The sequence below is a fragment of the Odocoileus virginianus genome, chromosome 1 (assembly GCF_023699985.2).
Source record: "Odocoileus virginianus isolate 20LAN1187 ecotype Illinois chromosome 1, Ovbor_1.2, whole genome shotgun sequence".
NCBI classification, from domain to species: Eukaryota; Metazoa; Chordata; class Mammalia; order Artiodactyla; family Cervidae; genus Odocoileus; species Odocoileus virginianus.
Genome location: NC_069674.1, coordinates 7685260 through 7711722, shown reverse-complemented (window position 1 = coordinate 7711722; position 26463 = coordinate 7685260). Strand labels below are relative to the sequence as shown.

Sequence of the window (26463 nt, the reverse complement as noted above, 5' to 3'; positions counted from 1 at the left end):
ATATTTTGAGAGAAACAAACTGTATACACACTTGATGTATTGATACATTTGTTGTCCTTTAGTCGCTAAGTCGAGTCCGACTCTTTGGGACCTTATGGACTGTAGCCCGCCAGGCTCCCCAGTCCTTCACTATCTCCTGCAGTTTGTTCAGACTCATGTCTATTGAGTCGGTGATGCTATCTAATCATCCTGTCCTCTGCCACCCCCTTTTCCTCCCGCCCTCAATCTTTCCCAGCATCAGGGTCTTTTCCAATGAATCAGTTCTTTGCATCAGGTGGCCACAGTATTGGAGCTTCAGCTTCAACATCAGTTCTTCCAGTGAATATTCAGGGTTGATTTCCTTTAGTTCAGATGGTAGAAGCTCATCTCACCTATTTCTCCTCTGGAAGAGACTTATTAACATGTTGACTCCCAGTCAGCATGTGAATCATAGACAAGGAATCCAGAAGAAGAGAGGGTCAGCAGTCTGGGCTAGTAATAAGACTTTAGCTCATGAAGCAAGATTTCTCTTTGAGGATGCTCTGGGTCTAAGCAGAGACCACCCCCCCCCCATGGATTGGGATTGTTAAATTCAGAAGTCATTACTAAGACATACTGAAATGCCCTTATTGATAGATTCCTCTTCTTCCCAAATGTATTATCTGGCAAGCTACCTAACTCTCTGTTTACTTATTTGTAGAATGGGAATACAGCCGCCTATTTTAATGGGACTTCTGTGTATGTATGAAATGAAAATATCTAGCGTAGGCTATGGCCCAATAGATGCTACTTCCCTTCCTTCCCAAACCGCTTCTCTTTCTTAAAAGCAGAAAGCAAGAGAACAGCTGTCAGATCATTATCAACAGGGCCTTCAGGACCAAGGTTCCATCGATTCACAGTTCAACCCAGGGAGCCAGTCCCCAGCACCTTGTATTTCTCGGCGGGTAATATGATCGGAGCTTCCAGAAGCCACAGTCCGATGGAGGAGACCAGCCATCAAACGGACATCAGTGCGGAAGTATGAACTTGTGCTGAAGTAGCGCAGCAGAAGGGGAAATTGATCATCCTGTGGGCGGAAGGAACGGACCAGAGCAGACTTAGGAAGACTCTCAAACTACTCCTTAACATTCCCACGAGGGGCCCGAGGACCACATTATCGGACATATTTTTTACCACAGGGATCCAATATTTCCTCCTCTGCAAATCATAAAATTTACAGAGAGGAACTGAAGAAAAAAATACGTTCAACCCATCAAACTCATCTGATCTGAAACAGACAAAACTCCTAATGAATATGTCAACACCTGCAAGTTTTTCATTTCTTTTCTGAAGCAATTTCATCTGCAAATGAATAATGTGATCTGGGGCCGGACAGGACCTCCATTCCTGCACTGCAGAAAAACGTGCTTCCTTCGCTTTACATTTCTCACACCATTCAGTGGGAAAGCAGCCGCGATGCAATTTTGGATCCAGTTTAGGGTGTGAGATGTCAGTTCTCGCTTTCCTCCTCCAGAAGGCAGCCAAAGCTTATAAGCCCAAGGTTGGAGAGTTCATTTTTTTCCCCCTGAAGCACATTAAGTTCATAAATCATCTCTCAAGAAAGAAGATAAGGTTCCCAGATTTCTATTTTGCTGGGCATGAAAACTGAAGTCCAATCTGCGAGACATTATATCCTCATATCCACCTGCAGTGCACAAAAATCACTCTCAGAGATGGTAATTCTTGAAGCTATTTTTTAGCACGATGGGCAGAGAGGTGTTTCCCGTGCACAAGTAACTGAAAGCAGGTTCCTGTCTCACATGAATGTGTCTCCTCTCCGAAGAATAAGTGTATCTCCACATGCAGTCTGAGGTTTGAAGGATGGCACGCTGCCTTTCTGTTCAGTAAAGGAAAAAGTCAGCCCCGACACTGAGCAGGAGGATTTTGATGAATGGGTGGTCGGGAGCGGGTCTGGAGCTGATGCTGAAATGCCCTCTAGTGGTCATTAGCCAGAACCAGTGCTGAGCCTGGGGAAGCGAAAACTTCCTTGTGAAACTAGCTCAGGTGCTGCTGCTGCTGCTGCTGAGTAGCTTTAGTCGTGTCCGACTCTGTGCGACCCCATAGACGGCAACCCACCAGTCTGTCCCTGGGATTCGAGGTTTCTAGAAACACTCATCTAAGGAAAGAAGGCTCAGTGCCGAAAAATCGATGCTTTCAAACTGTGGTGCTGAAGAAGACTCTTGAGAGTCCCTTGGACTGCAAGGAGATCAAACCAGTCACTCCTAAAGGAAACCAACACTGACTATCCATTGAAAGGACTGATGCTGAATCTGAAACTGCAGATACTTTGGCCACCTGATGCAAAGAGCTGACTCATTGGAAAAGACCCTGATTCTGGGAAAGATTGAGGGCAGGAGGAGAAGGGGATGGCAGAGGATGAGATGGTTGGATGGCATCACCGACTCAATGGACATGAGTTTGAGTAAACTCTGGGAGTTGGTGATGGACAGGAGGCCTGGCGTGCTGCAGTCCACGGGGTCGCAAAGAGTTGGACACAGCTGAGCAACTGAACAACGGTAACAAGAGTCAGGAGTTGTAACATGGGTCATTTGCATCTAATGGGAGATACTTGGGTGGCCGTGGGGCTTGGTGTTGCTTATATAGACGGGAACTTGACTCCAAGTTCAAAGGTACAGCCCAGGGGTTTCGCTCCCACCTCTTCTCACAGCTCGGATCCTGAGCCCTGGGCACTGGAGCCTCAAGAACTGTTTGCTGAGTGACTGGATAAATGAATGAACCGTGGTCATCAATAATGCATTCTGAGCCCACAGGCTGCATTTGAGAGTACACAGGTTCTTTCTGCTTCCTAAGGTGCATTTGATTTGCATTCTTCCCTGTCATCGCCTGGGACCTAAAAGAATTAGCCTCACTCTAAAGGCTTTGAGACGAGGAAATGTGATCAGAATGCTGGAAGGGAAATGGTAATAAAAAAGAAGTTCCCCGGGTGGTTGCAAGGGTCTGAGCCAGTAGTTCAAAAGTGAAGATGGAGAAAGAGCATCAGAAAGGAAGTGGAGGGGACTTCCCTGGTGGCCCAGTGGTTAAGACTCTGTGCTCCCAATGCAGGGGGACGTGGGTTCAAACCCTGGTCAGGAAACCAAGATCTCTCATGCCGCACAGCTTGACCCCCCCCCAAAAAAAGCAAAACAAAAAACAGGAAGTGGACATAAAAGAGCACCCCTCCCAGCATCCTTAGGCAGGCCGCCAGCAGAAGTTAACTTGGAGAACAGGCAGAAAACAGAGCCCATTCCACCCTGGTGAGAATGACAGTGGGATGTGGACGATGACCTCGTAACCTCTACCCATGCCGTGTGCTTCACCCCAAAGCCCGACACCGCCAGTGGGCTGCGGTGCCCGCGGAGAAGGGACTGACAGATTGCTGCAGCCTCCAACCTCCGATGTTGAGATCATTTCTGAAAACCTATCCTGCAGCCAGAGATGGTCATGTAACTCAGAAGACGGACAGAAGGAGAGGCAGCAAGATCGGGGCGAGGAGGACCCTGGGTAGGGGCGAGGCTTGGGGGTGGGCACCGGCGGTGGGGGGCTGCCTCTGCCCTCCACTCGTTCCCAGGGGTGTTTTTGTGCGGCTGCTGTGGGCACCCTGCCAGCCCAGTTTTGCTGCCGCACAGGGTCCCGGCAGACACGGTGGAGAAGCTCAGACTCTGCAGGCCCCCGAACCCCTGGGTTCTACCTCTCAGGAGCTGTGTGTCCTTATGGGTGACGTCACTTAAGCTCCCGGGGCCTCGGTTTCCGCAACTGTAAAATGGGGTGAATGAGAACCTGTGTCCACCGGGCTGCTTGCAGATTCAGTCAAATAATATGGAAGTAAGTGTTAGTCGCTCAGTCGTGCCGACTCTTTGCGACCCCATGGACTGCAGCCCACCAGGCTCCTCTGTCCATGAGATTTTCCAGGCAAGGATACTGGAGTGGGTTGCCATTTCCTTCTCCAGGGCATCTTCCCAACCCAGGGATCAAACCCGGGTCTCCTGCACTGCAGGCACATTCTTTGCCGACTGAGCTACAATATATGCGTAGTACCTAAGGTGGGGTCTGACCTGGAGCTGACTTTCAAGAAATGTTAGATGCTATACTGATGATACTGATGATAGAGAAGAGGAGGAAGTAGAGGACCAAACCCTGGGGAGATATTCTTCGCACTTTTCCTCCTTCTCCCAAGTCCTTTCAGCCACATAGTCTTTCTTCCCAAGATTGTCAAGGGAGCCCAGGTAGTATGTCAGGAACCAAATCCTCTCTAGAATATTAATGAAGAGCTGGAACTGGGCAGAGAACAGAGTGGGTCTGGGGTTACCAAGAGGTTCAAGATCCACAGATCCTCCCAGCCCTCTTCCAGAGCAGATATGAATACAGGCTCCAAGTCCAAAGCTAAATCTAACAAGCTCCTGGGTGGAGGATTGTTTTGGTCCATTTTGTCATAACTTTGACACACACACACACACACACACATGCACACACACACGGCTAGGATGCAGAAGAAGTGAATGCTCTCCTTAGATTTCTTAACCTCACTTCTCCTAGTCTTTTCCATCTGCCCCTTCTCACCACCTCTACTCAATCCGTCCTCCCCTCCCCACACTCCACTTCTTGCAACAGGCTCCAAACACAGCTTTAAAAGATGAGGGTTTGCAGGGAGCAGAGCTTTCCTGCTTTCTGTAAAGTCAGCAGAACTGGCCATCAGACCGAGCCGTGAGAACCGTGGCATTCACCCCACATTCTGAGGTCACTATGTTTAATGATTTTTTTGATACACTTTTATACGCTTTCACCTGGGACAGAATTTAAAGGATGTGTTTATCAGTCCTCTGATAACTGCCAATTTTTAGACTCCATCCAGACTATTGTTATTGCAGCCAGAAACTACTGGCAAAGTAATATAGACAGAGCCTCTGTATGAAAAAGAATGTGTTTGCTGAGCTTTCTTAATATCCAGGACTTTACAGTTAAAATCGATAGAAATATAACCTTTTGAACCACACAAAATGAGTTCATGTTTATTATTAGTCTTTTTCTGCCATTACCATGTTGTGATTGCAGAGGGAGTCAGGTCAACCTAAGCTTTATTGAAAGACCGTTAAAGAAACAAACTCAAACTCATTTAAATACTGAAGCCAGTGCCTTAGAAAGATCAATAAAGTAAAAGCTCCCAGAGTTGCTTAACTTAAACGCCCCACATATGAGGATTGTTCCACAAACACATGAGCAAACCTAGAAGGCCAGCCAATAAGGAAGAAAAAGCCATTTCATTAAACAGGTTTAGAACTGTAAAGCCCTTAACCTTAGTCTGATTAGACATACAGCATTTAAATTTTCTCAGTATTTTAAACATCATCTAGAGAAGAATCATTGATCAATGAATGCCATTTAGTCAGGAAAGCCATTAGCTTTTAGGGTTGGCGGGGTGACTGCGATCAAAATCGCAGGTTCATCTCTTTAAAAATAACCAACACCGGATCATGCTCTAAAGTCCTAGACCTGCTTGGAGCCAGGAAATGTTCTATCTAATGACCCTTATATGTATTAAATCAAATAGCTGCCATTGACTCCGTGGACTTGGGTCAGACACAAACCTCTTGGTGCCTCAGTTTTCCCAGATTTGAGTATGCGTGCTAAGTCACTTCAGTCGTGTCCGACTCTTTGTGACCCCATGGACTGTAACCCTCCAGGCTCCTCTGTCCATGGGATTCCAGGCAAGAATACTAGAGTGGATTGCCATGCCCTCCTCCAGGGGTCGAACCCATGTCTCTGACGTCTCCTGCATTGGCAGGCAGGTTCTTTAACATGAGCACTGCCTGGGAACCAGAGATCTGATTAGGATGATATCCTTTTCTGCATCCTTTCCTGGATATGAGAAACAAAGATGATTGTCACAAACTGCTTCCAGTTCTTCCTTATAAACAGCAATGTAAACTGTGAGCTTCAATAGTAATATTTGCTTAGAATAGTTTTAAAATCAGAATGGTCTTTATGGGCCTTTGAATCAACCTCTGGCCCAACTTAGAATCATCCCGTCCCTCCTGACATCACCAGATGTGAGAAATATGCTCTTCTTTTTTGCCTTTAACTGAAGTAGAGTTGGTGTAGTGTTGCGTTAGTTGCAAGGATATTTGTACATATATACATCTTCTTTCTCAGATTCTTTTCCTTGATTATTACAAGATGCTGACTGTAGTCACCTATGCTATGAAAGGTCCTAACCTTGTTGATTATCTATCTTTTACATCAGTTCAGTCACTCAGTCATGTCCAACTCTTTGCAACCGCATGGACTGCAGCACACCAGGCTTCCCCGTCCATCACCAGCTCCCGGAGCTTGCTCAGACCATGTCCATGGAGTCGGTGATACCGTCCACCCGCTCATCCTCTGTCGTCCCTTCTCCTCCCGCCTTCCTAGTGCTCCGCGTATCCGCTGAGCCCAAGCTCCTGATCTATCCCTCCCCCACTGAAACGCAGCAAGAGGTTTTCCCAGCTGCGGGCACGTCTTCAGCTTCACTCCACAGGGTGGCCGGACAGCAGAATTGCTCGAAAGCCCTTATGTGGCATTAAGAGGTGTGAGGAGTCAAGTCATAAGGACGTGCCTAGAAGGAGATATGATCAGGGGGAATTTGAGGGTCCTGCCAAAGGTTTCGTCTCCCCGCTGGTGGCTCAGACGGTAAAGAATCTGCCTGAAGTGCAGGAGACCAGGGTTTGACCTCTGGGTCGGGAAGAGCCCCTGGAGAAGAGAATGGCTGTCCACTCGAGTATTCTGGCCTGGAGAATTCCACGGACGGAGGAGCCTGGCAAGCTACAGCCCATGGAGTTCCGGAGTGACTAACAGGGACACACATGCCTCTTCCCACGCGGAGGCCCCCGGAGCTGTCAGGTCACCCTGTGACAGTCATCCATGCCCACCCAGGTGGCCCAGGGGCTGGACAGGTGTAGCCTTCTCAGGAGTGCAGGCTGGCAGACGCCTGCTGAAGCCAGCCTTCAAGCTCACTCTGAAGATCTGTCTGATTGTGAGTTCCATGAAAGGCTCATCTTCAAAGACAGTCCCTGTATCTGGATCAGTCACAGCCAGGGGCCCCCACCCGAGAACCTGAGCATCAGAGCAGCCACCCCACATCCCAGCCTCAGCAGGCAAATGATGGGACAGCCGTCCCACACACCAGCCTACAATGGTTTCCCTGTCCCTAAGTGCCCTAGACAGACGGTTCTAACACATCGAGTTTATTGATGGCTTCGTGAAAATGTCCCCCACACAACGCACCCAGGAACTTGCCAGTATCTAAATTTAAACAACCAACTCCTGAAAACATGTACTGGTCAAACCAAGATGGCAGAAGCCAATAAAGACTGAGATAGAAAATGCCCCAGTCGTATTCGCCATGTCGACATTATTTCTCATAATTTTTCTCACTTGTATTTCTTTATTCTTCCTTGTTTGACGAGTAGAAATTTTAGCCATCATGTTATATGATTTTAGGAGCTTTGTATTTGGTAATCCCTATTTTCAGAACTGCCCATTCCTAATTTTTAATTTTTCACTCCTCTTCTTTGCCTTCCTCCTGCCTTTTTCCACCCACTGATTTGTTCTTCCTTATTCCCAGAAAGTCATTTCACAGTTTATCAAAATGTGTTTTGCCTTGAGCTTTTCAGGAAAATAAATTCAAAATGATTTAATGGATGCTAATTGTGTTAATTATTAGCTAAACCACTCACTGTGTGTAATCATTAATTTTGATGGCTATTAAAGTGATTTTAAATGTAAAAGCATATTAAAACCATGAGCTATTCTCAAACTGGATCTCTGAGAAGGAAATCAGAAATATAATTACTGGATACTGGTTCAGATGTTGATTTTTAATACTTTATCATCATCTTCTGAATTCTCATATACAAGTCAAAAGACAAATGTGAAAATCCTAAATATGTGCTGATCAGATTCTTTTTAAAAAATTGTATGGTATTTGGGATCTTCCTGCTATAAAAGTCTTTGAATTTAACTGTTTTGTTTTTTTTTTGTTTTTTTTTTTATTTTCCTTTTTTTTATTTTTATTAGTTGGAGGCTAATTACTTTACATCATTACAGTAGTTTTTGTTATACATTGAAATGAATTAGCCATGGATTTACATGTATTCCCCATCCCAGTCCCCCCTCCCACCTCCCTCTCCACCCGATCCCTAACTGTTTTGAAAATGCTATATCAATTGTGAAATGAGAATTTCTCCTCTTACCCTTTGATATTTATAAATATTATACAGATTTATTGATACAAAGTCAGTTTTCTTTTTTAAATACTTTGTGCTTTAAATAGTATTCACTGTTTTTCCAGTAGGTGGAGTATTAGGCCAGAGAAAGTAGATTAACATCTGAAAGCGATTTTTTTTTTTCTTTTTACTGTTTTGAGAAATTTTTTATATAAAACATAAACCGCCTAATGGGCTCATTAATTCTTTTAATTGCATCAATACCACAGGATTTCAGTCACACTAGATCTTATGAGGCAAAATATATTGTACTGACTACATTTCCATAATAATGAAGGCATGATGACAACAGTAATAAGTACGTAAATGCTTCTCATTTTAAAATTGCTTATCAATCCATAAATGAAAACTACTGATAACTCTGAAAGGAAAACTGTGCATATGTACAGGAAAGGAAGATCTGTCTCTTAAAGCCTTTATTTCCCAAACCTTAACCATTTCTGGAAAAGAACATTCCTTGCGAGTTTAACATTGATTCGAGGCTGACCTTGCCACTTCCGGTCCCGAGGCTGACCTTGCCACTTCCTGTCCCGAGGGTGACCTTGCCACTTCCTGTCCCGAGGCTGACCTTGCCACTTCCGGTCTCGAGGCTGACCTTGCCACTTCCGCTCTGTGACCGGGGGCGGGTCACTGACTCTCCGCGTCCTCAGGACTGTGCCGCGTGTCCCTTTGTCTCCAGACAGGAAGCTGGGCCCTCGGATGCCGAGAGGTAACCGACTGTATGGTGTCTCAGTCTTTCTTCCCTCCTCCATTTCACCCCCAAAATCATAAACAGGGTGAGGAAATCCCCTCACACTCTGCCGAGACAGACTGTGGCTTAAAATGGCAGTGAACTGAAATCACGAAATCGTGCCTGGATGACATGAAAGCTCTGAACTCACTGTGTGAGGCTGGAGGCCCAGCCCGAGTCAGAATGACGGTAAATGTCGCACAAATGCGTGTCCCCTTAAGCGTGTCCTGGGGCACGTGGTGTCACATGCGCCTCTATCACACAAGCTCTCATTGCCTCTTAACTGCCGGTGAGATGACCATCAGCTAAATGTACAGCAAAATAGCTCGCTTGGACCCCGAAGAAATTGCTCTGAACTGATTGCACTTGACCATGACAGATGCACCAGGGTTCACTGGCAGAGTGGAGCCACTTGGTAACATGAGTGAATCGGTGTTAATATGACGTGTCCTCGGTCTCTGCGGGTTGAGCAGTACTTGACTTATCTGATTTAACGCATTCTCTCTCCTATAATGTAAACACTTAAAATGTAGCTCAGCTCTCCCTTCCCTGGTTGAGCCAGGGGACTGTTTCAGGATCCTGTCACTCACAGGTCACCTTTGTGGTTACCCAGGTGTTGCCGGGTTACCATTTCAGTCCGGCCAGCCAACTCCCTTTCTGAGTTGAGATGCTTTTTGACATATCAAAGCAGAGGACACTTCTGTGTCTGTTAAATGAGGTAAGGACGTGAAAAGTCCAGCACAAAGCCCTGCACACAATAGTGGCTCAGTACGTGGGTCTGGGTTCAAACAGAAGACAGAAACCACATGCGTGCGTGCCCCCTCCCCACACCCGAGAGAGCAGAGAAGTTCTGGCTTGGTGAGGCTGGAGCTGGTCTGGGGTTGCTGGACCAGTGAAAGGCCACTCTCTGGAGTTGGAGGAGTGTGCACACGTGTGAGCATGTGTTAGACTTTAGGCAGGAGGCCTCAGAACATGCAGCCCACTCAGGGCTCACAGGGGCTCTGATTTCCAGGAGAAACAGATGGATACCAGGCCACAGGGTCACAGGGGAATCACACTCTGGGTCTGAGGCTCGGGCAGACCTCAGGCTCTAGGCAGACCTTCCCACCCCCAAGCCAGCACTGGAAATTTCCAGAAGCTCTTTCTTCCCTCCAGGGTCCTCTTTGTTATTCAGTCACTCAGTCGTGTCCCACTCTTTGTTACCCCATGGACTTGCCAGGCTTCCCTGTCCTTCATTATCTCCCTGAGTTTGCTCAAACTCATGTCCATTAAGTCAGTGATGCCATCCAACCATCTCATCCTCTGTCACCCACTTCTCCTCCTGCCCTCAATCCTTCCCAGCATCAGGGTCTTTCTCAATGAGTCATCTCTTCACATCAGGTGGCCAAAGTATTAGAGTTTTAGCATCAGTCCTTACAATGAACATTCAGTGTTGATTTCCTTTAGGATTGACTGGTTTGATCTCCTTGCAGTCCAAGGGACTCTCAAGAGTCTTATCCAGCACCACAGTTCAAAAGCATCAATTCTTTGGTGCTCAGCCTTCTTTATGGTCCAACTCTCACATCCATATGTGACTACTGGAAAAACCATAGCTTTGATTAGACGGACCTTTGTCAACAAAGTAATGTCTCTGCTTTTTAATACGCTGTCTAGGTTTGTCATAGCTTTTCTTCCAGGGCCCTCTACCAGAAAAGTTTAATATTCTGCTCACCTTAAAGGAAATTAAAGAAACTTGCGTTAGTCATAAAGCATATGCTGAAAGGTGAATTGGAGCCGGGAGGCAATGAATTGATTACTGACAGAAAAAGACTCACATCCCAGGGACCTCCATGGGGTATCACTGGGAGAGAGGCGGGGAGAGCTTATTTTGGGAATGGGGCTCGAGTGCGGAGGATTCCAGGAAGCAGGGTTGGGTGCTCTCAAAAAGCCGGGGCAGCTCAGAAATGGAGCACATTAACAATCTCTGTCTGGGAGGCAGGAAGACGGGAGCAGGACTGGCATGGTTGTCTGAGAAGCAAGCCGGGAGAGGGCACTGTTCAGCCCTGGTTTTGGTGGCACAAGCTCTTCTTTAAATTTCCAGGGATGGTTTTCTGTTGTTGCTGTAACAACTTACTGCAGATTCAGGGTAACACTGAGGGATTGCCTTAGGGTTCTGGAGGCCAGTTAGCATCACCGAGCGGATGGCCTGCTGCTGGCTGGGCTGGTTGCCCTGAAGCTCTGAGAGGAGAATCCCTTTCCTTGCCTTTTCCAGCTTCTAGAGGCACCTACATGCCACGGCTCATCGCCCCGGAGTCCAGGATCCTTAATTTATCACATCTGCAGGTCCCAGAGCTGCTACTCCCTTTCCCACCATCCCCTCCATGTCACCTCATCTTTTCCCTCGCCTCCACCCACACCCTTCCTTCTGGGCGCAAAGCATGACTGAACGTGAAAGAGAGAGAGAGAGGAGGGAGACTCGAACGGACTCCTCTTCCCTCTGAGCTCTCCTCCTGTGGTCCTCTTCCATCACAGAGTTGCCGCAGACACGAGGAGTTTCATCTTTGTAAACGTTAAAGCTTTCCTGTGTATCTTCAGCGTTTGTCATATTTTCCGACTCAATTGTTACAAAAGATTTTCCTAACTGAACAAGTGATTTGGATCAGAATGATAGATCACTGCCCGCTGAGATTCCTGCCCAATGTTTTTTCATTAATCGATTCATAAGATCATGGCATCCAGTCCCATCACTTCATGGCAAATAGATGGGGAAACAGGGAAACAGTGGCTGACTTTATTTTGGGGGGGCTCCAAAATCACTGCAGATGGTGACTGCAGCCATGAAATTAAAAGACACTTCCTCCTTGGAAGGAAAGTTATAACCAACCTAGACAGCATATTAAAAAGCAGAGACATTACTTTGCCAACAAAGGTCTGTCTAGTCAAGGCTATGGTTTTTCCAGTAGTTGTGTATGGATGTGAGAGTTGGACTATAAAGAAAGCTGAGCACCAAAGAATTTTTTTTGAACTGTGGTGTTGGAGGAGACTCTTGAGAGTCCCTTGGACTGCAAGGAGAGCCAACAAGTCCATCCTAAAAGAGGTCAGTCCTGAGTGTTCATTGGAAGAACTGATGTTGGAGCTGAAACTCCAATACTTTGGCCACCTGATGCGAAGAACTGACTCATTTGAAAAGACCCTGATGCTGGGAAAGATTGAGGGCAGGAGAAGAAAGGGACACCAGAAGATGAGATGGTTGGATGGCATCACCGACTCAATGGACTTGAGTTTGGGCAAACTCTGGGAGTTGGTGATGGACAGGGAGGCCTAGAGTACTGCGGTCCATGGGGTCACGAAGAGTCAGACACAACTGAACAACTGAGCTGAACTGAAATGAATGAATTAAGACTCAAGAGTATTTGTGATATTTATAGATAAATCAACGCCGGGCAGAAGCACTGATGGTACAATCAAGATTCAAAAATTTCTGAATAGTCTGTATTCTTCCAAGCGAAAGAAATAAATTTTAATATAATAAATGTAAATTTTAGCTTTTGGTTCAAGTCATCAACTGCATATATGAAGGAAGGGGAAGAGATGAAAATAATCTATGGATACAAACTAGCAATTTTATTTTATATGAGCACCATAAAAATAATATAAAATATGCCAAAAACCAGCTCTGTCAAGTGCAATAGTGTAGCATACTGATTACTACATACTGTTACGATGTAACTATTTCAGGAAGCCTTTGTTTTTGTTTGTTTCAAACTAAACTTTTAATTTTGTATTGGGGCATAGCTACTTAACAATGTGGTGGTAGTTTCAGGTGAGCAGGGAAGGGACTCAGCAATACATATACATGTATCCATTCTCCCCCAAACACCTCTTCCGTGCAGGCCTCCACATAACATTGAGTAGAGTTCCCTGTGCCATACAATAGGTCCTTGTTGGTTATCCATTTTGAATACAGCAGCATGTACATGACCTTCCCAAACTCCCTAACTATCCCTTCCCCTTGGCAACCCTGGGTACCTGAACAACAGGTAGTAAGAGGATGGAGGAACCGTAGCAGTTCCCCATATGTGGCAGCAGATGGCGCCAAAGCAGCTAGCTGCTATTTAACAAAACGGAGCAACCTAGACAGCATATTAAAAAGCTGACACGTTACTCTGCTGACAAAGATCTGTCTAGTCAAAGCTGTGGTTTTTCCATGAGTCATGTATGGATGTGAAGGTTGGACTCTTAACGAGAGCTGAGCGCTGTCTAATTGATGCTTTTGAACTGTGGTGTTGGAGAAGACTCTTGAGAGTCCCTTGGACTGCAAGGAGATCCAACCAGTCCATCCTAAAGGATATCAGTCCTGAATATTCATTGGAAGGACTGATGTTGAAGCTGAAACTCCAATAATTTGGCCACCTGATGTGAAGAACTGACTCATTTGAAAAGACCCTGATGCTGGGAAAGATTGAGGGCAGGAGGAGAAGGGGACAACAGAGGATGAGATGGTTGGATGGCATCACTGACTCAACAGACATGAGTTTGAGTCAACTCTAGGAGTTTGGTGATGGACAGGGAGGCCTAGCGTGCTGCAGTCCATGAGGTCGCAAAGGGTCGGAAATGACTGAGTGACTGAGTGACGGAAATGACTGAGCCTGTGCCCCAGGGAAATAATAAAGTAGGAAAATATTAATATTTAAGGTCTCTGGCCATAACATGTGTTTTGTTAATGAAGCACTTGAAATCATAACAAACTTTTCAAAATTGTAGTCGAACATTTCGATGTTGGCTTTAATCATTTTTTTTTAGACTTTTATCACAGTGCTACCAGACACCCAGGCACAAAAAACCTCACCGTACCAGTCCTGCAGGTCAGAACTCTCCAGATTCCTAAGCTGCAATGAATCTTGGACTCGTGATCTTGAATATTCAATAAGCTCAAGGTTTCGAGTAAGCGGTCTCAAGATTCCAGGGCAGATGGTCATTAATAATTAACCATCATCCTCAAAGCAGCCTGTTCTCCTCTTGGCCAGTGAGATTGGTCCCCTCCCCACGCTTCCTGCCTCCCTCTCCTCCCCACCTGCTCCTCACTCCCCCAAGTAGGCCTGCACCCTGCAGCTTTACCCATCCTGGCCCGTCTCTAGCAAGTCTAGTTTCAGGAGTTTGTGCCCCAGCAAGTAGCTACTTGTACGCAGTTCCCACAGGAAGGACCTGCTGGATAGAAGGACAGAAGTGTTTCCTTCTAACCCACACCTTACCTTATGCTCTCCTGAGCAGGTATTAAACTCACTTCAGAAAAACAAAAGGGCACAAAAGAGATTTTTTTTTCCCCCAGGTGGATGCAAAGAAACACAGAAAGTTCTAGGAGCTTACAGTTGGAGAAACAGCTAAAATGTTTGGGTTGTAAAAGTTCGGCTAAGGCAAGAATAGCCAGTTAGGACACATAGGATTCTGGGACGGCACCGTTCACACTTTTGCATGGGAAGCGTAATCAGACCTGTGACAGCCATTGTCTGTAAGCTCTTCCCGTCTGCTTCATTTTTAACTCCCTCTGTTGCCAGCCCAGCTCCACTCTGAAAGGTCAGCTCTGCTAGAGCAACAGTGTCTTTGTTCCCTCCAGGCTGTGATGTCCCTGCGCTGCGGCAGGAAGGAGAAATCACCCTCGTTTGGACAAGCAAGAAAACTGTGACCCTGATATCTCAGCATTCGAATGTACATATTCTTGCATGCATGCTCGCTCAGTCCTGTCTGACTCTCTGTGGCCCCAGGGCTGTAGCCCACCAGGCTCCTCTGTCCGTGGGGTTTCCCAGCCAAGAATACCAGGGTAGTGTACCATTTCCTACCCCAGGGGATCTTCCTGATACAGAGAGCGAACCCGCATCTCCTGCCTATCCTGCATTGGCAGACACGTTCTTTACCAGCTGAGTCACCAGGGAAGCCTTGCACATATTCACATACGTTAATATAGTCATATTCACATTTGAACACACACACATATATATGTTCTGAAGAATGATATTGGTGTCCCGGTGGATAGACCCAAATGGGGAAGAAATAAGTGCAGTAAGATGATGCTGAAGAAAATCAGTATACATGTAGCCTACTCTATCACAGGGGTCAATACTAGAGACTGAATCAAGCAGATTTTACTCTATTAAAATGAGTAAGGGTCTTAGACCAGCAGCCACAGAGAAGGTGCGTGAGCTGGAGAAGAACTCATAAGAGGTCTTCATGTGCAAGTTCAAATCATTTTCCAGGAACCCCAGCGAAGGCTGGGATGAACTCCTGTTTTCTCAGGCTGGTATTTCAGAGTCAGCACTGATGAAATAAGATCCAGAAACTGGGGTTGGAAGAGTGACATCATCCCCCAGGGAAGATCCGAGTCCATGCAGGAGGTGACATTCTTCTAAAAGTGTCTCTCCTTTTCTTCCTGCAGCTGGATCACTATCCTTCTGTGAGTTACCACCTGCCAAGTTCATCTGACACGCTCTTCAATTCTCCCAAGTCGCTCTTCCTAGGAAAAGTCATCGGTAAGAAATTTGGGATAAACTGCCCACATAATATTTCCTAAAGCTGCTCATTCGCCTTTGAAATGCGTCGTAATTGGTGGTTGAGGCCCCTACATCCATGGTGGTGATAAAACCTGTGTCGTTTGGTGCATGACAAACTAAGACAGCTGAAACCGTGTATCTGCTCCCAGTTTCTTTATCTAGAATCTGTTCTTTGGTTTACTAAAAAGCACTACCTACTAACAGTACTTAATATAACTTTTTCCCATTCTAAGTATTCAACATGGTTCTGTCTTCCTCTCACTGTCGAGAAGGATACTCGATACTGCTTTATTGAACTGCTTTCTAGATTTCTTGTTTGGACTATGCTGGGTCCCCACTGCTGCTGTACTTTTCTCTAGTTGCAGCGAGTGGTGGGTGCTCTCTGGTTGTGGTGCACGGGCTTCTCTGGTTGCGGAGCACAGACTCTAGGGCGTTCAGGCTTCAGTAGTTGTGGCACGTGGGCTCGATAGTTGCAGCTCCCTAGAGCACAGGCTCAGTAGTTGGGGTGCATGGGCTGAGCTGCTCCCAGCATGTGAAATCTTCCCGGGTCGGGGATCAAACCCGTGTATCCTGCATTGGCAGGTGGATTCTTCACCACCGAGCCGCCCGGGAAGCCCCACCTACATTATCTGCAATCAGAAGGCTGATAGGAATTGGGAAATTGTGACAGAATCCCCTACGTGTGATTGTGAATTTAAAGGAGCCACTTGGCCCTTCTCTTTACTACAGATCAGTGCTGTCGAGATGTGCTCTGGATGTGATTGGTTACGTATTTTAAATGATTAATGTAAAGCCAGTGACTTTTTTTTCTGTAAGAGAACTCTATATCATGAACCCAAAATGGAACTCATAAGACAATGAGTGGGTGATGTGCTGGCCAAAGCCTGGGGAGGGGGCGGCTCTGTAATCAGAATGCTCTTAATTGTTAAAAGCACTCATTTTTAAAAGATGGGACAGGGGAACCTAGCAGATAATGAAAAGAACAGGGGGCCCAACCCATAACAATAAGTAACAATAGTATATACTTACAGAGGAACTTTCTATGGGCCAAGATCCATTTCAAGCACTTCAGATACATGAACACATGTAATCTTCTTAGTAATTCCATGAGATAATCAAGATATCATCTCCATTTTACAGATGAGAAAACTGAGGCATCAAGAGATTAAATACCGTGCCCAAGGCCACCTACTTAAGGGTGGAATCAAAACGTTTTTCTGGACAGTCAGATACCTGTGTTCCTGACTACCGTGCTGTAAGCTCTGTGATGGTGGACTTAGGAATGAAACAGAGAGACAGAAGCAGAGAATTTGGGCAAGAGGTTGACCTGTTGAGGGACAAGCCTGACATCCCATGTCAGAAAGTAGCTAAGAGCAAAATGTATTCTAGGACTTAGAACCAGGGACACACCAGGCAAGACAGCGGGCGAACAGAGGTGTACGTCGGGTCCCAGGAAAGGGCGCGCCCTCAGCAAAAAGACAGCAGGGGGTGGCAGTAGTCTAATCAGTGGGTGAAAGTGGAAAAAGAAAGGCAGCCAGACTCACGGGCCACCTGCCATTCCAGGCATTGGGCCAATCCTCTTCCATGTGTAAATGTGGCAATGTAATGTCACAGCGACTCAGTGAAGCAAGACGTAGGATTATTATCCTCATTTTACAGATGAGGAAGCTGAAGCTGAGGATGGTCAATTTGCTGGAGTTAGCTGACTGGTGTGTGGGGAAAGCAGAGTTTTGAAGCTGAGTCTCTCTGATGAGAGTCCACAGTTTAACAAAAGGACTAGTCATTACGGGTCAAGGTCCAGAAGGAAACGCAGCGGAAAGACAAGCAATGCCATTATAATTTGTTTACACATGCCAACATAATCAGTGGCGTGGAGCCTTGGTGTCTGTAGGCGTGGACCCTGAGATGTCGGTGAGCGCCCGCTTGCCACCATATGCATTCCGCAACTCAGTGAAGAATAACAGGACATTTTAAGTGTTCCTTCAGGGCTGATTCCATCCAAACAAACTCTGCACTGTGATACCATGGTACTCGTAAAGACACAACACCCAGCGTGAACATACCAGGAACAACGGACTTTAGTTCTTTCATGAAACTCACAGAGTCAAGTTTGACAGGTATGTTGGGTGAATGCCAGTTTCCTTCACTATGAGTAACACTCTTGCTCATCAGTATTTCAGGTCAGGTGACTAAATTGACACTAAAGCAAAATTGCAATATGCAATGAGGCACAAACCTTCAGGGTCATGAACAAATAACATCATAAGAGAAATCTTCTATAAGTAAGAATTGACTCTGCTCGAGATGTGCCGAGCTAAAACCATTATATGAATTTCAGGTATATGAGTAATACACCCAGGGTTTTCTGTTCATCAAAGGAAAATTTGCCATGTAAATAAACTGACTGTGCATGTGATGAGTTGCCTAAAGAAACAGATACCTATAAAGACATCCACAGCCCCAACAGGAAGGGGGCCTCATGGCCTGATGCACTTGAGGCTAAGTTAAGGTGCTGCTTTGGGTCTCACATGAGACTTCTATTAGAGACTGACTCTCATCCACACCAGCCCCAGAGCTCTCTGCAGGCTAAGACAGGGATTCATAGTTCCACTGCATCCTAACAAGGAGCACTCTTTGTGACCTCATGGACAATAGGCCTCCAGGCTCCCCTCTATCCAGGGGAGTTTTCAGGCAAGAATGCTGAAGTAGGGCTGCCATTTCTTCCTCCAAGGGAACAAGGAGCAAGTGCTCAATAAATATTTGTTAAATTAATAAAGAGTAGAAGGGAAAGAAATGATAAGCTTATCACCGTAGACATGTCCTGCAGTGTGAGAGGGCACTAATGAGAATGCTAAGACAATAAAATTAGCAGAGCTGAGATCTTCCTACACAGCTTGCAGTCTCGTTTTCCTAAAGGCAGGCAACTGACAATAATGCAGTGGAAAGCATGTAGGCTTTGGAATCAGGCAGAGATGGTGTGGCAGTCAGCTGGTCAGCCCATGCTGCTATAAAATCCCCCAGACTAGACAGCTAAGCAACAGACATTTATTGCTCACAAGTTCTGAAGGCTGAAAAGTTGGAGGTCAAGGTACCCGCAGAGCAGGTGTCTGGGGAGGGCCCGCCTCCTAGCTTGCAGACAGCCATCTTCTCATAGTCTCATGTGATGGAGAGAGAGGTAATCTCTCTCCAGGCTCTTCTTGTGTGCGTGTGTGCTCAGCCTCTTCGGTCATGTCTGACTCTTTGTGACTTGATGGACCGTCGCCCGCCAGGCTCCTCTGTCCATGGGATTATCCCAGCAGGAATACCGGAGTGAGTTGCCATTTCCTCCTCCAGGGGGCTCTTCTTAGAGGGACAGTAATCTCATTCAAGAGGGCTCTGCCCTCACGATCTGATCCCAGATCCATCCCTTTGGGGGTTAGGATTTCAACATACTAATCTAGAGAGACACAAGCCCTCAGTCTGTAACCGCTGGTGGTGTTTGAATCTGAGCTCTGGCCCTCATGGGCATTGAACCCTTGGGTTCAGTACTTGAACCTCCCAGGGCCTGAGTCTTTCACTTACAAAATGGGAACACAGTGCCTACTTGCAAGCTCTTTGCTTCCTGAAGCTAACAGGAAGCTAACAGTGTTGTCTTCTTACTTTTAACTTTATCTATTTGCAGCAGCCACATCAGTGCCTAACATATGGAAAGTGCTCAAAAAAATATTTGTGGAGTAAATAAACTACCTTTTTAGTATTAAGCAAGTAACATCTTAAGAAATAGCCCGTGTAATACTTGGTAATAATAAAGGAAAAAATGATGACTGTTTTTGGATGCTGGCTCTGTGCCACTCACTACAGTATGTGTTTTAGTATATAGTGCTGCCTGCAGTCCTCATGACAGCAGCCTGGACCGCTGTTATCCTCACTGCACGGGAAGGGGAATGAAGGTTGGGGAAGGTCATCTTCTTCAAGCAGGTTTTCCAGCAGCAGCACTGTTGCCTTTTGGGGTCAGATGCACAGTTTTTTGTTGTGGTGGTTGACTTGTGCTTTGCGGGGTGCTTAGCTGCTTCCCGGGGCTCTACCCACTGGCTGCAAGTCGCGCCTCCCAGCTGTGACAGCCATCAGTGAGTCCAGATGTGGCCAAGTGCTCCCCCAGTCACTGAGAACCACTGGGTTAACATCCCCCTGGGCACAGGCAGAGGTGGCCTCTGAAACAGGTGTGTGACGCCACGAGCGAGGCATTCCTTCCTGGTCACACCTGCAACTTTCATTAGGATGCAGAAGCAACTAAGAGATCTGATACCCTGGAGGTAAACTCTGTTCATACCATCTAAGGAGTCTACAGTGAGGACCTCAGAAAACACGTGGGTGCCTGGCTCGGCTAATCACCCGCCATCTCCTCCAGCCAATGTTCCTGAAAAACGTGGTCATTTAGTGGGAGCAGGGCTGGTGAGATCTCCCTTTGAAACTGACGTACACGTCAGTGAGAAGCAACCAATATGCTTTCACCAGCTGTGTAAATATCCATCAGACAGCCAAACTTCAAATGGCTGTCTCCTGCAGTCCAGTAAGGTTTTGATACCCCCTCATGATCCATGCCCCCAAGTTGTTGAGTCAGCTGCTAATCAGAAAGGGATCGCATAAAAGAAGGAAAAGGAGATGTATCTAAATAAATTAATAGACTTCACGTGGAGCTCTTTGATGAACACTGCTTGAAAAAGGACACATAAAAAAAGATGAAAGAAGGATACCTAACCCATGACAAGTGTGACTTCTAAAGGGAACGGCAGAAATATATTCTAGAAATAAAACTGTGAACGCTGTCAACCAGCAACAGAATTTTGGAATGAGTTGTGACATTTCTGAATCCTGCAAGGAGGAAGCCAGGATCCCCAGCAATGAGCAAAGCTTCACAGAGTCGAAATTTCACCAGACCTAGTTATGTCCATCATTTACTAGCTGAATGATGTCATGGACTTTTTATATCTGATTTTCAACAACAGATGTAATAGTGTTTCAAGAGAATCTTTAAGTCAGTTGGAAGCCTGTAGCAGAGTCTTCTGTGTTACTCATATCTTTCCCAACATTTCTATCAGAGCCTTGGATAAAGACACAAATAGAATGTTTATTAAGTTTGCAAATGTCACGAAGCTGAGAGGGATGGTTTAATAAGCTGGATGATAAAAAACACTTTAAAAGCATCTTGACAGGCTGGAAAGACAGGATAAAAATAATAAGATGGAATATAATAGAGATAAACATAATTCCTGCACTTAGACCAGAAGGAAAAAAAAAAGAAACATATAAGTAGAAGATGAAAGACTCATGGTATCATAAAAGACTCAGGGGGTTGGTTTTATGGACATTTTGATATGTGGTGACTGATTTTTAAATAAATATAATACTGAAGTATGTTAATAAGAGAATTGTGTGCACAGCAAGGAAGTATAGTCAGACCTCAGCTAGGATGGCATGGCCAGTCCTAAGCACTGCATTTTAAGATGTCTTTTAAGAAGACCAAATAGGTAAAGGATCCATAAGGGGGAAAATTCAAAGGATTTGGAGATACTTACTCCAATGAAAAGATATGATTTAAGAGACATGAAAGAATCCATTTTCAGTCTTGACAACTGCTCCATAAAAGAAGAGTTAGGCTTTGTAGAGGCTTACTCCAAGGGACCAGAGTCGCCAAGTGAGAGGAAAATTTCAGTTCGAAAGAACTTCCTAATAGCTTAAACTATTCAAAAATGAGGAGCCACTCTTTTGAAGTAGTAGAGGTTCCAACATTGAGAGTATTGAACAAAAGCTAGATTAAAATGTGTCCTGTACTTTAAGGAGTTTCCTGGCTTGAGTGACACCAACTTGCATAAAGCCTAAAAACCCTTGAAACTGTAAGATGATGATGGCTTTTTTGAAAGGTGAAAAATGCAATACTAAAACTGAGAAGGTTCTCCTGTTCCATGTGAGAATTAAAAGGATAGTTGTATTTAGGGTTCCTTGATATCACACACCATTGTGGATATATTATAGGTGTGAATTTAGAAGAATGTCAATATCTACTGCTCCTCACATCACTGTGCATTCTGTATTATTAAACAGATAGCCTCTATTTTCAGGATGGCAATACTCATTTTAGTTTTCTTTTTGGAAAGTAAAATCTGAACCCGCCTTTTATTTGTTTTTCAAATTAACTATTCGTGTCATGGCCGTGTAGCGTGTAGTGCCAAATCATAAGGTAGACCTACTCTGTAGGGAAAAAGGTATCAATTCTTCTGTGTGAGCTTGAGAAACTGTGCTTGGAAAGAAGCTGAATAGTAACTAATGCCAAGTAATCATTGCTTTAGTAACCAGGGCTGTTTGTCAGGGGCAAGGTCTGAAGTGGTCAAACTAAAGGTCAGTGCTGATCCATTTGAACTTAATACAGTTTGTGAGTCATATTGGCCCCAGAAACTTCTTCTCAGACTGCCACTATAGAAGGAACTGCAGTAGAAGACCTGCAATAGACCTGTTGGAAGCCACCATGTGATTTCCATTGTATCTCAAATGTGAATATTATGATCCTTGGTAAAGAAATCCTTAGTCTAAGATTTTCCAAAAATTTGGCAGAGCCTCCCCACACAGCAGGAAATGACATACCACTATGCTCATTCATGGGTGACGTGATATACTCTGGTAGGCATCACACTGCTCGGTGAGTATTTCCAGCCAAAAAAATGTGATGAGTAGAAAATACATGTGCTGTTTCTAGGCAAGAATGCTTAGCTGCTGATGCAAGACCTTCTGGGGTCCTTTTGTCCCTTTGATATGGTGGCCAACAAACCTCAAGACAGTGGTTGTTCCCTCGACTGGATCCTTCTGTGACCACAATGAACAGAGCACCATGTCAACTTATGATGAACCTACAGCCTCCAAAGAAAAAAATGCTTTGCATTCTTAAGTTAGCAAGTCTATTGGGCCATTTGTTACTGCAGCACAACTTAACCCATCCTGATCGGTACATAAGGATTGCAGTTAAGAGCAGTCTTTGCGATCACACTTGTGGGTTTGCATTCTTACTCTGTCACTTACCAATCCTTTGACTTTGGCAAGTTACTTAACATCTTGGGCATTCTGTTTCCTCATGTATTAAGTAGGAATAGTAATGGCCACTGCTCTGCAGGATTCAACAAAATAATGCATGTTTAATAGGAAGCATGGGGCCTGCCCCATAGTATAGGTGTAATAAACATAGTTATTTTTATTAAATCATAATTAAGCAAGCATGTAATCATCATTTGTCACACGCCAGGCATTGTATTCACCGCTGGAATACCTATGATGTCCAAGACAGGCACAGTTTCTCACAGGGGCTTAAGTTCTGACTGGAAGAGAGCCTCCAGTGTTGGAAAGGCAATTTGAAGTGGAAGGACGTGTGGCAGGATAAACGGAAGGTGGAAACACTGGGTTCTTTGAGAGCAAGAAGGGGGAGCAATAACCCAGTCCAGGAGGTAAGGGAAGGCACCCCAAGGGCTGTGGCACAGAAGCTGAGATCTGAGTGATAGGTTAGAGGTATCTGGGCAGAGGAACGGGGAGGAACAGAGGGCAGAGAGAGGAGAGGTGTTTCAGTTCTCTGTTTGGTACAACAGCCCAGCCAGCACTCTGCGGCTTGAACAGTACTTCATGATCTCACACAATTTTGTGGCCTGATTCTTCTACTTCATGTGGTCTCAGCCGGGACATGAGAATGGCTGAATGGTACACAGTGGTCTCAGTCATGTGGCTGCCCAAGAGTTTCCCTGGGGCTCTCAGCCAGGGGCCTCGGTTCTCCTGCCCAGACCCACCCCCCACCTCCAACCTCCAAGCCTCTACCTCATGGCTGCCTGGGCTTCCTCCCATCATGGCGGCTGGTCTCTATGAAAGAGCCTTGGAAAAAGCAAAGGTGCAAACTGGAGGTCCCTAAGACCCAGCCTCAGAGCTCATGCACACCCTCTTTACTAGCGGCTATTGGCCAGATCTGGGCTCCAGCCCAGACCCCGGGAAAGGCTAAGCAGACCCTGCTTCTTGATGGCACAGTGACAGGGTCACTCTGCAAAGGAGTGTGCAGATGGGCGGTATTATTTCGGTCTTTGAAAACACAGTGTGCCGTGAGGGAAATTTGAGGAACCACAGCAAGTTTCAATCAGAAGGGTTGAAACTACAGTAAGAAGAAGCAAGTGATCAAAATGCAGCAGCAGCAAGCTGGATTCAGATCCAAATATACTTGAAGGAGATCCAAATGTCCTGACAGGCCCAGGACCATCCCAATCGCCTCCTACCAGGACAAGGGTGAATTATTAGCAAGGGCCACATTCACTCTAAAAATGTGGCCCAGTGTGTTGATGAATTGTATGGTCACCCATCATGTCTTAGATTCTCCCAGGAGGAACTCTTGAGGTCAGAAGAGGAGCCCCTTGGTGGAGTAGTAGCATGGGCTGAGGGTATGAATACCAGCTTATTTGGGAGAGGAGCCCAGGAACTCCCAGTAGGAAAGTAGAGAAGTGAAACCAGGAAAGGAATGGCCATTACCAGGCCACTGATGTGGCGAGTAAGTGGCGCTCAGGACCTTAGGTGACAGTGGGAGACAGTGCAGAGCCAGGGCCTTGCTTCTCCTCCTTCCCACCCGGCCTGACTCAGGGCTGCTGCCTGGAGAATTAACTCCCCCACAGTGCAGTCCTGAACCCCCGCACTGCATGCCCCCAAGGGCCAGGAGAAGGTGCTGGGCTCAGGGCATCACAGTCAGCCGTCTTTGGAATCCAACGTGAATGCAGAGGCATCGCCATATTACAGGATTCAGCCCCAAGTCACATTAAGGTTTTAATGTCATCCTGGAGGCTAAAAGTGGTCATGGAAGGATTTTTTTTAAATCAGGAGAATAACCTGCTCAGATTGATGTTTTAGAAAGATAACACCATCTGCAGTGTGGAGAATGATTAACAGGAAGTGAGTGAGAGTCTGCAGGGAGACCGAAGTGGGGGTTGCTATGGTTATCACACAGTTGCATATTGTCATGCATGAAACAACTTGGATGTTCAGAGACAATACAGTGTCTCCATCTGTCAGTGGTGAGTGGGCTTCCCTGTGGCTCAGCTGGTAAAGAATCCACCTGCACTGTAGTAGACTTGGGTTCAACCCCTGGATTGGGAAAATCCCCTGGAGAAGGGAAAGGATACCCACTCATTTTCTGGCCTGGAAAATTCCATGGACTATACAGTCCATGGGGTCGCAAATAGTTGGACACGACTGAGCGACTTGCTTTCACTCTCACTGCGTGGCACAGGCAGATACACAACATCCAGTCTGGCTCACTGCTCAGTCTGACTTGGCTGTTTCAACAATCCCTTCCATCATCTCTGATCCTCCTGAGACAATGCTCCGTCTCTCAGGTGGCCATCCCATCCCCTGCTTCCTTCTGTGTGTGTGCAGGTACATGGAATATAGAAGGGGATGGACGAAGAGAGGTTATCCCTGAAATGTTCCTCTAACATCATCACATCGATGGTCCTCCCTTGAGTTTGCAAGGTCTGCCATCAGCTGGTCTCCAGCCCCATGTCCTGTGTCCGCCAGGTCCCTGGGTGCACATCTGGCCTTGGCTGCTAAGATCTGAGGTCAATGAACTTATAGTCCCTCCTTGACCGAGACAATGCTTCCAGAGACCTTCTGCCATTGTTGCCTTTGTTGTTCTGTCCTGTGCTGGGGGGCAGGAGCAGAGCCCTGAGTCTGTTGTGTGTTCCCCCCTCCCCACGACAGCTGCACAGTGGAATCTTCAGCTTCATCTCAAGGTTTACTCCTCGCAAGAGAAAGGCTGGGAGGAGCCAGACACCCATCCTCTCACTCTTCTTCTCTCTCCTGATGAGGCTGGGTGGTCAGGTGTTGGTGCGAGCCCGCTGCAGAGCAGGCTCCTCCCATAGCCTCGCATCAGGAAGCCGGGCAGGAGACCCTCTGACCCTGTAAGCCCACTGCCTGCTCTCCGGGCCAAAGCTTAGGTCCCCTCTCCCTGTGAGCCTTTCATTTTTCTCACAGTTTTCTTGGGCTTTTAAAAAAATGAAGTCTTGCTTTAATTTGTTCTGCCAGTTAGCTGTCGATCCCCAGAAAGAAGTACAGATAACATGCAGTTCCAACAGTCACTTTTTCTCACTGATCTGCAGGTCAGCTAAGGGTTGAGGGCTCTGTGATACACCAGTCAGCCTCCTCCCGGGACCACAGGGTTTCACAGGCAAATTCACATCAAGTCAGTGGCAGAGAAACAGACAGTAGTGTGAACATTTGTCAAGCCTTTGTCCTTGCCTTGCCCACTAACTTGCCATTGTCCAAATGAGGCCATTTGACCAAATCCAGAGACAAAGAGAAGAGAAACAGAGGGCATGGTTCCTGGGCAAGAGAGAGGATTCAAGGGATGTTGATGTTCCCTCATCAAATCCTCCTGCAGTTAAGAAAGAGCTTTATGTCTTTCCCTTGGTGGCTGGAAGAATGAGTATTGCCTCTGTGTCACAGGAAAACTCTGTGGCCTGCTTTGTCCTCGGTGGCTTGAGAGGTATGTGTAAAGGAATTTGGGGAAATCATATATTCACTCAGAAGTATGTTGGCTGCTTCTGTATACCAGGTGGTAGCGATGAAACAATGACTAAAACAGAAAATGCCTTTGATGTGAGGCATGTATCCTAGTGGGCATGAACAGACTGAGAAAATAATTGTGTGATGTGATGTCAGCCAGTGGTAAATGTGATGAAGAAAAACAAAGGAGGATTCGAGGAAGTGCTCTCAGAGGAGATGGGAAGAGGTGGGGTTTAAGGAGAGTGAGGGCGGTGGTGTACAGACATCCGGAGGGAACGTGTCCCGGGAAGTGTGGAAGGTGATGCGAAGGCTGGGAGGCTGAGGTGGAGGCATGTGCCTGGCTTGTTCAAGGAACCACAAGAAAACCAGGGTAGCTGGACCA

At 46.2% G+C, this 26463-nt stretch overlaps 1 protein-coding gene across 1 annotated transcript in view; it reads left to right on the top strand.

The window, feature by feature from the left end:
- Positions 1–26463, top strand: part of CNTNAP2 (contactin associated protein 2) — a 2220467-nt gene that overhangs the window by 2066144 nt on the left and 127860 nt on the right. Inside the window, exon 22 of the mRNA XM_070460949.1 lies at positions 15416–15509. Within this exon, the coding sequence (XP_070317050.1) occupies positions 15416–15509 (94 nt within the window). The remainder of the gene's footprint in view (positions 1–15415; positions 15510–26463) is intronic.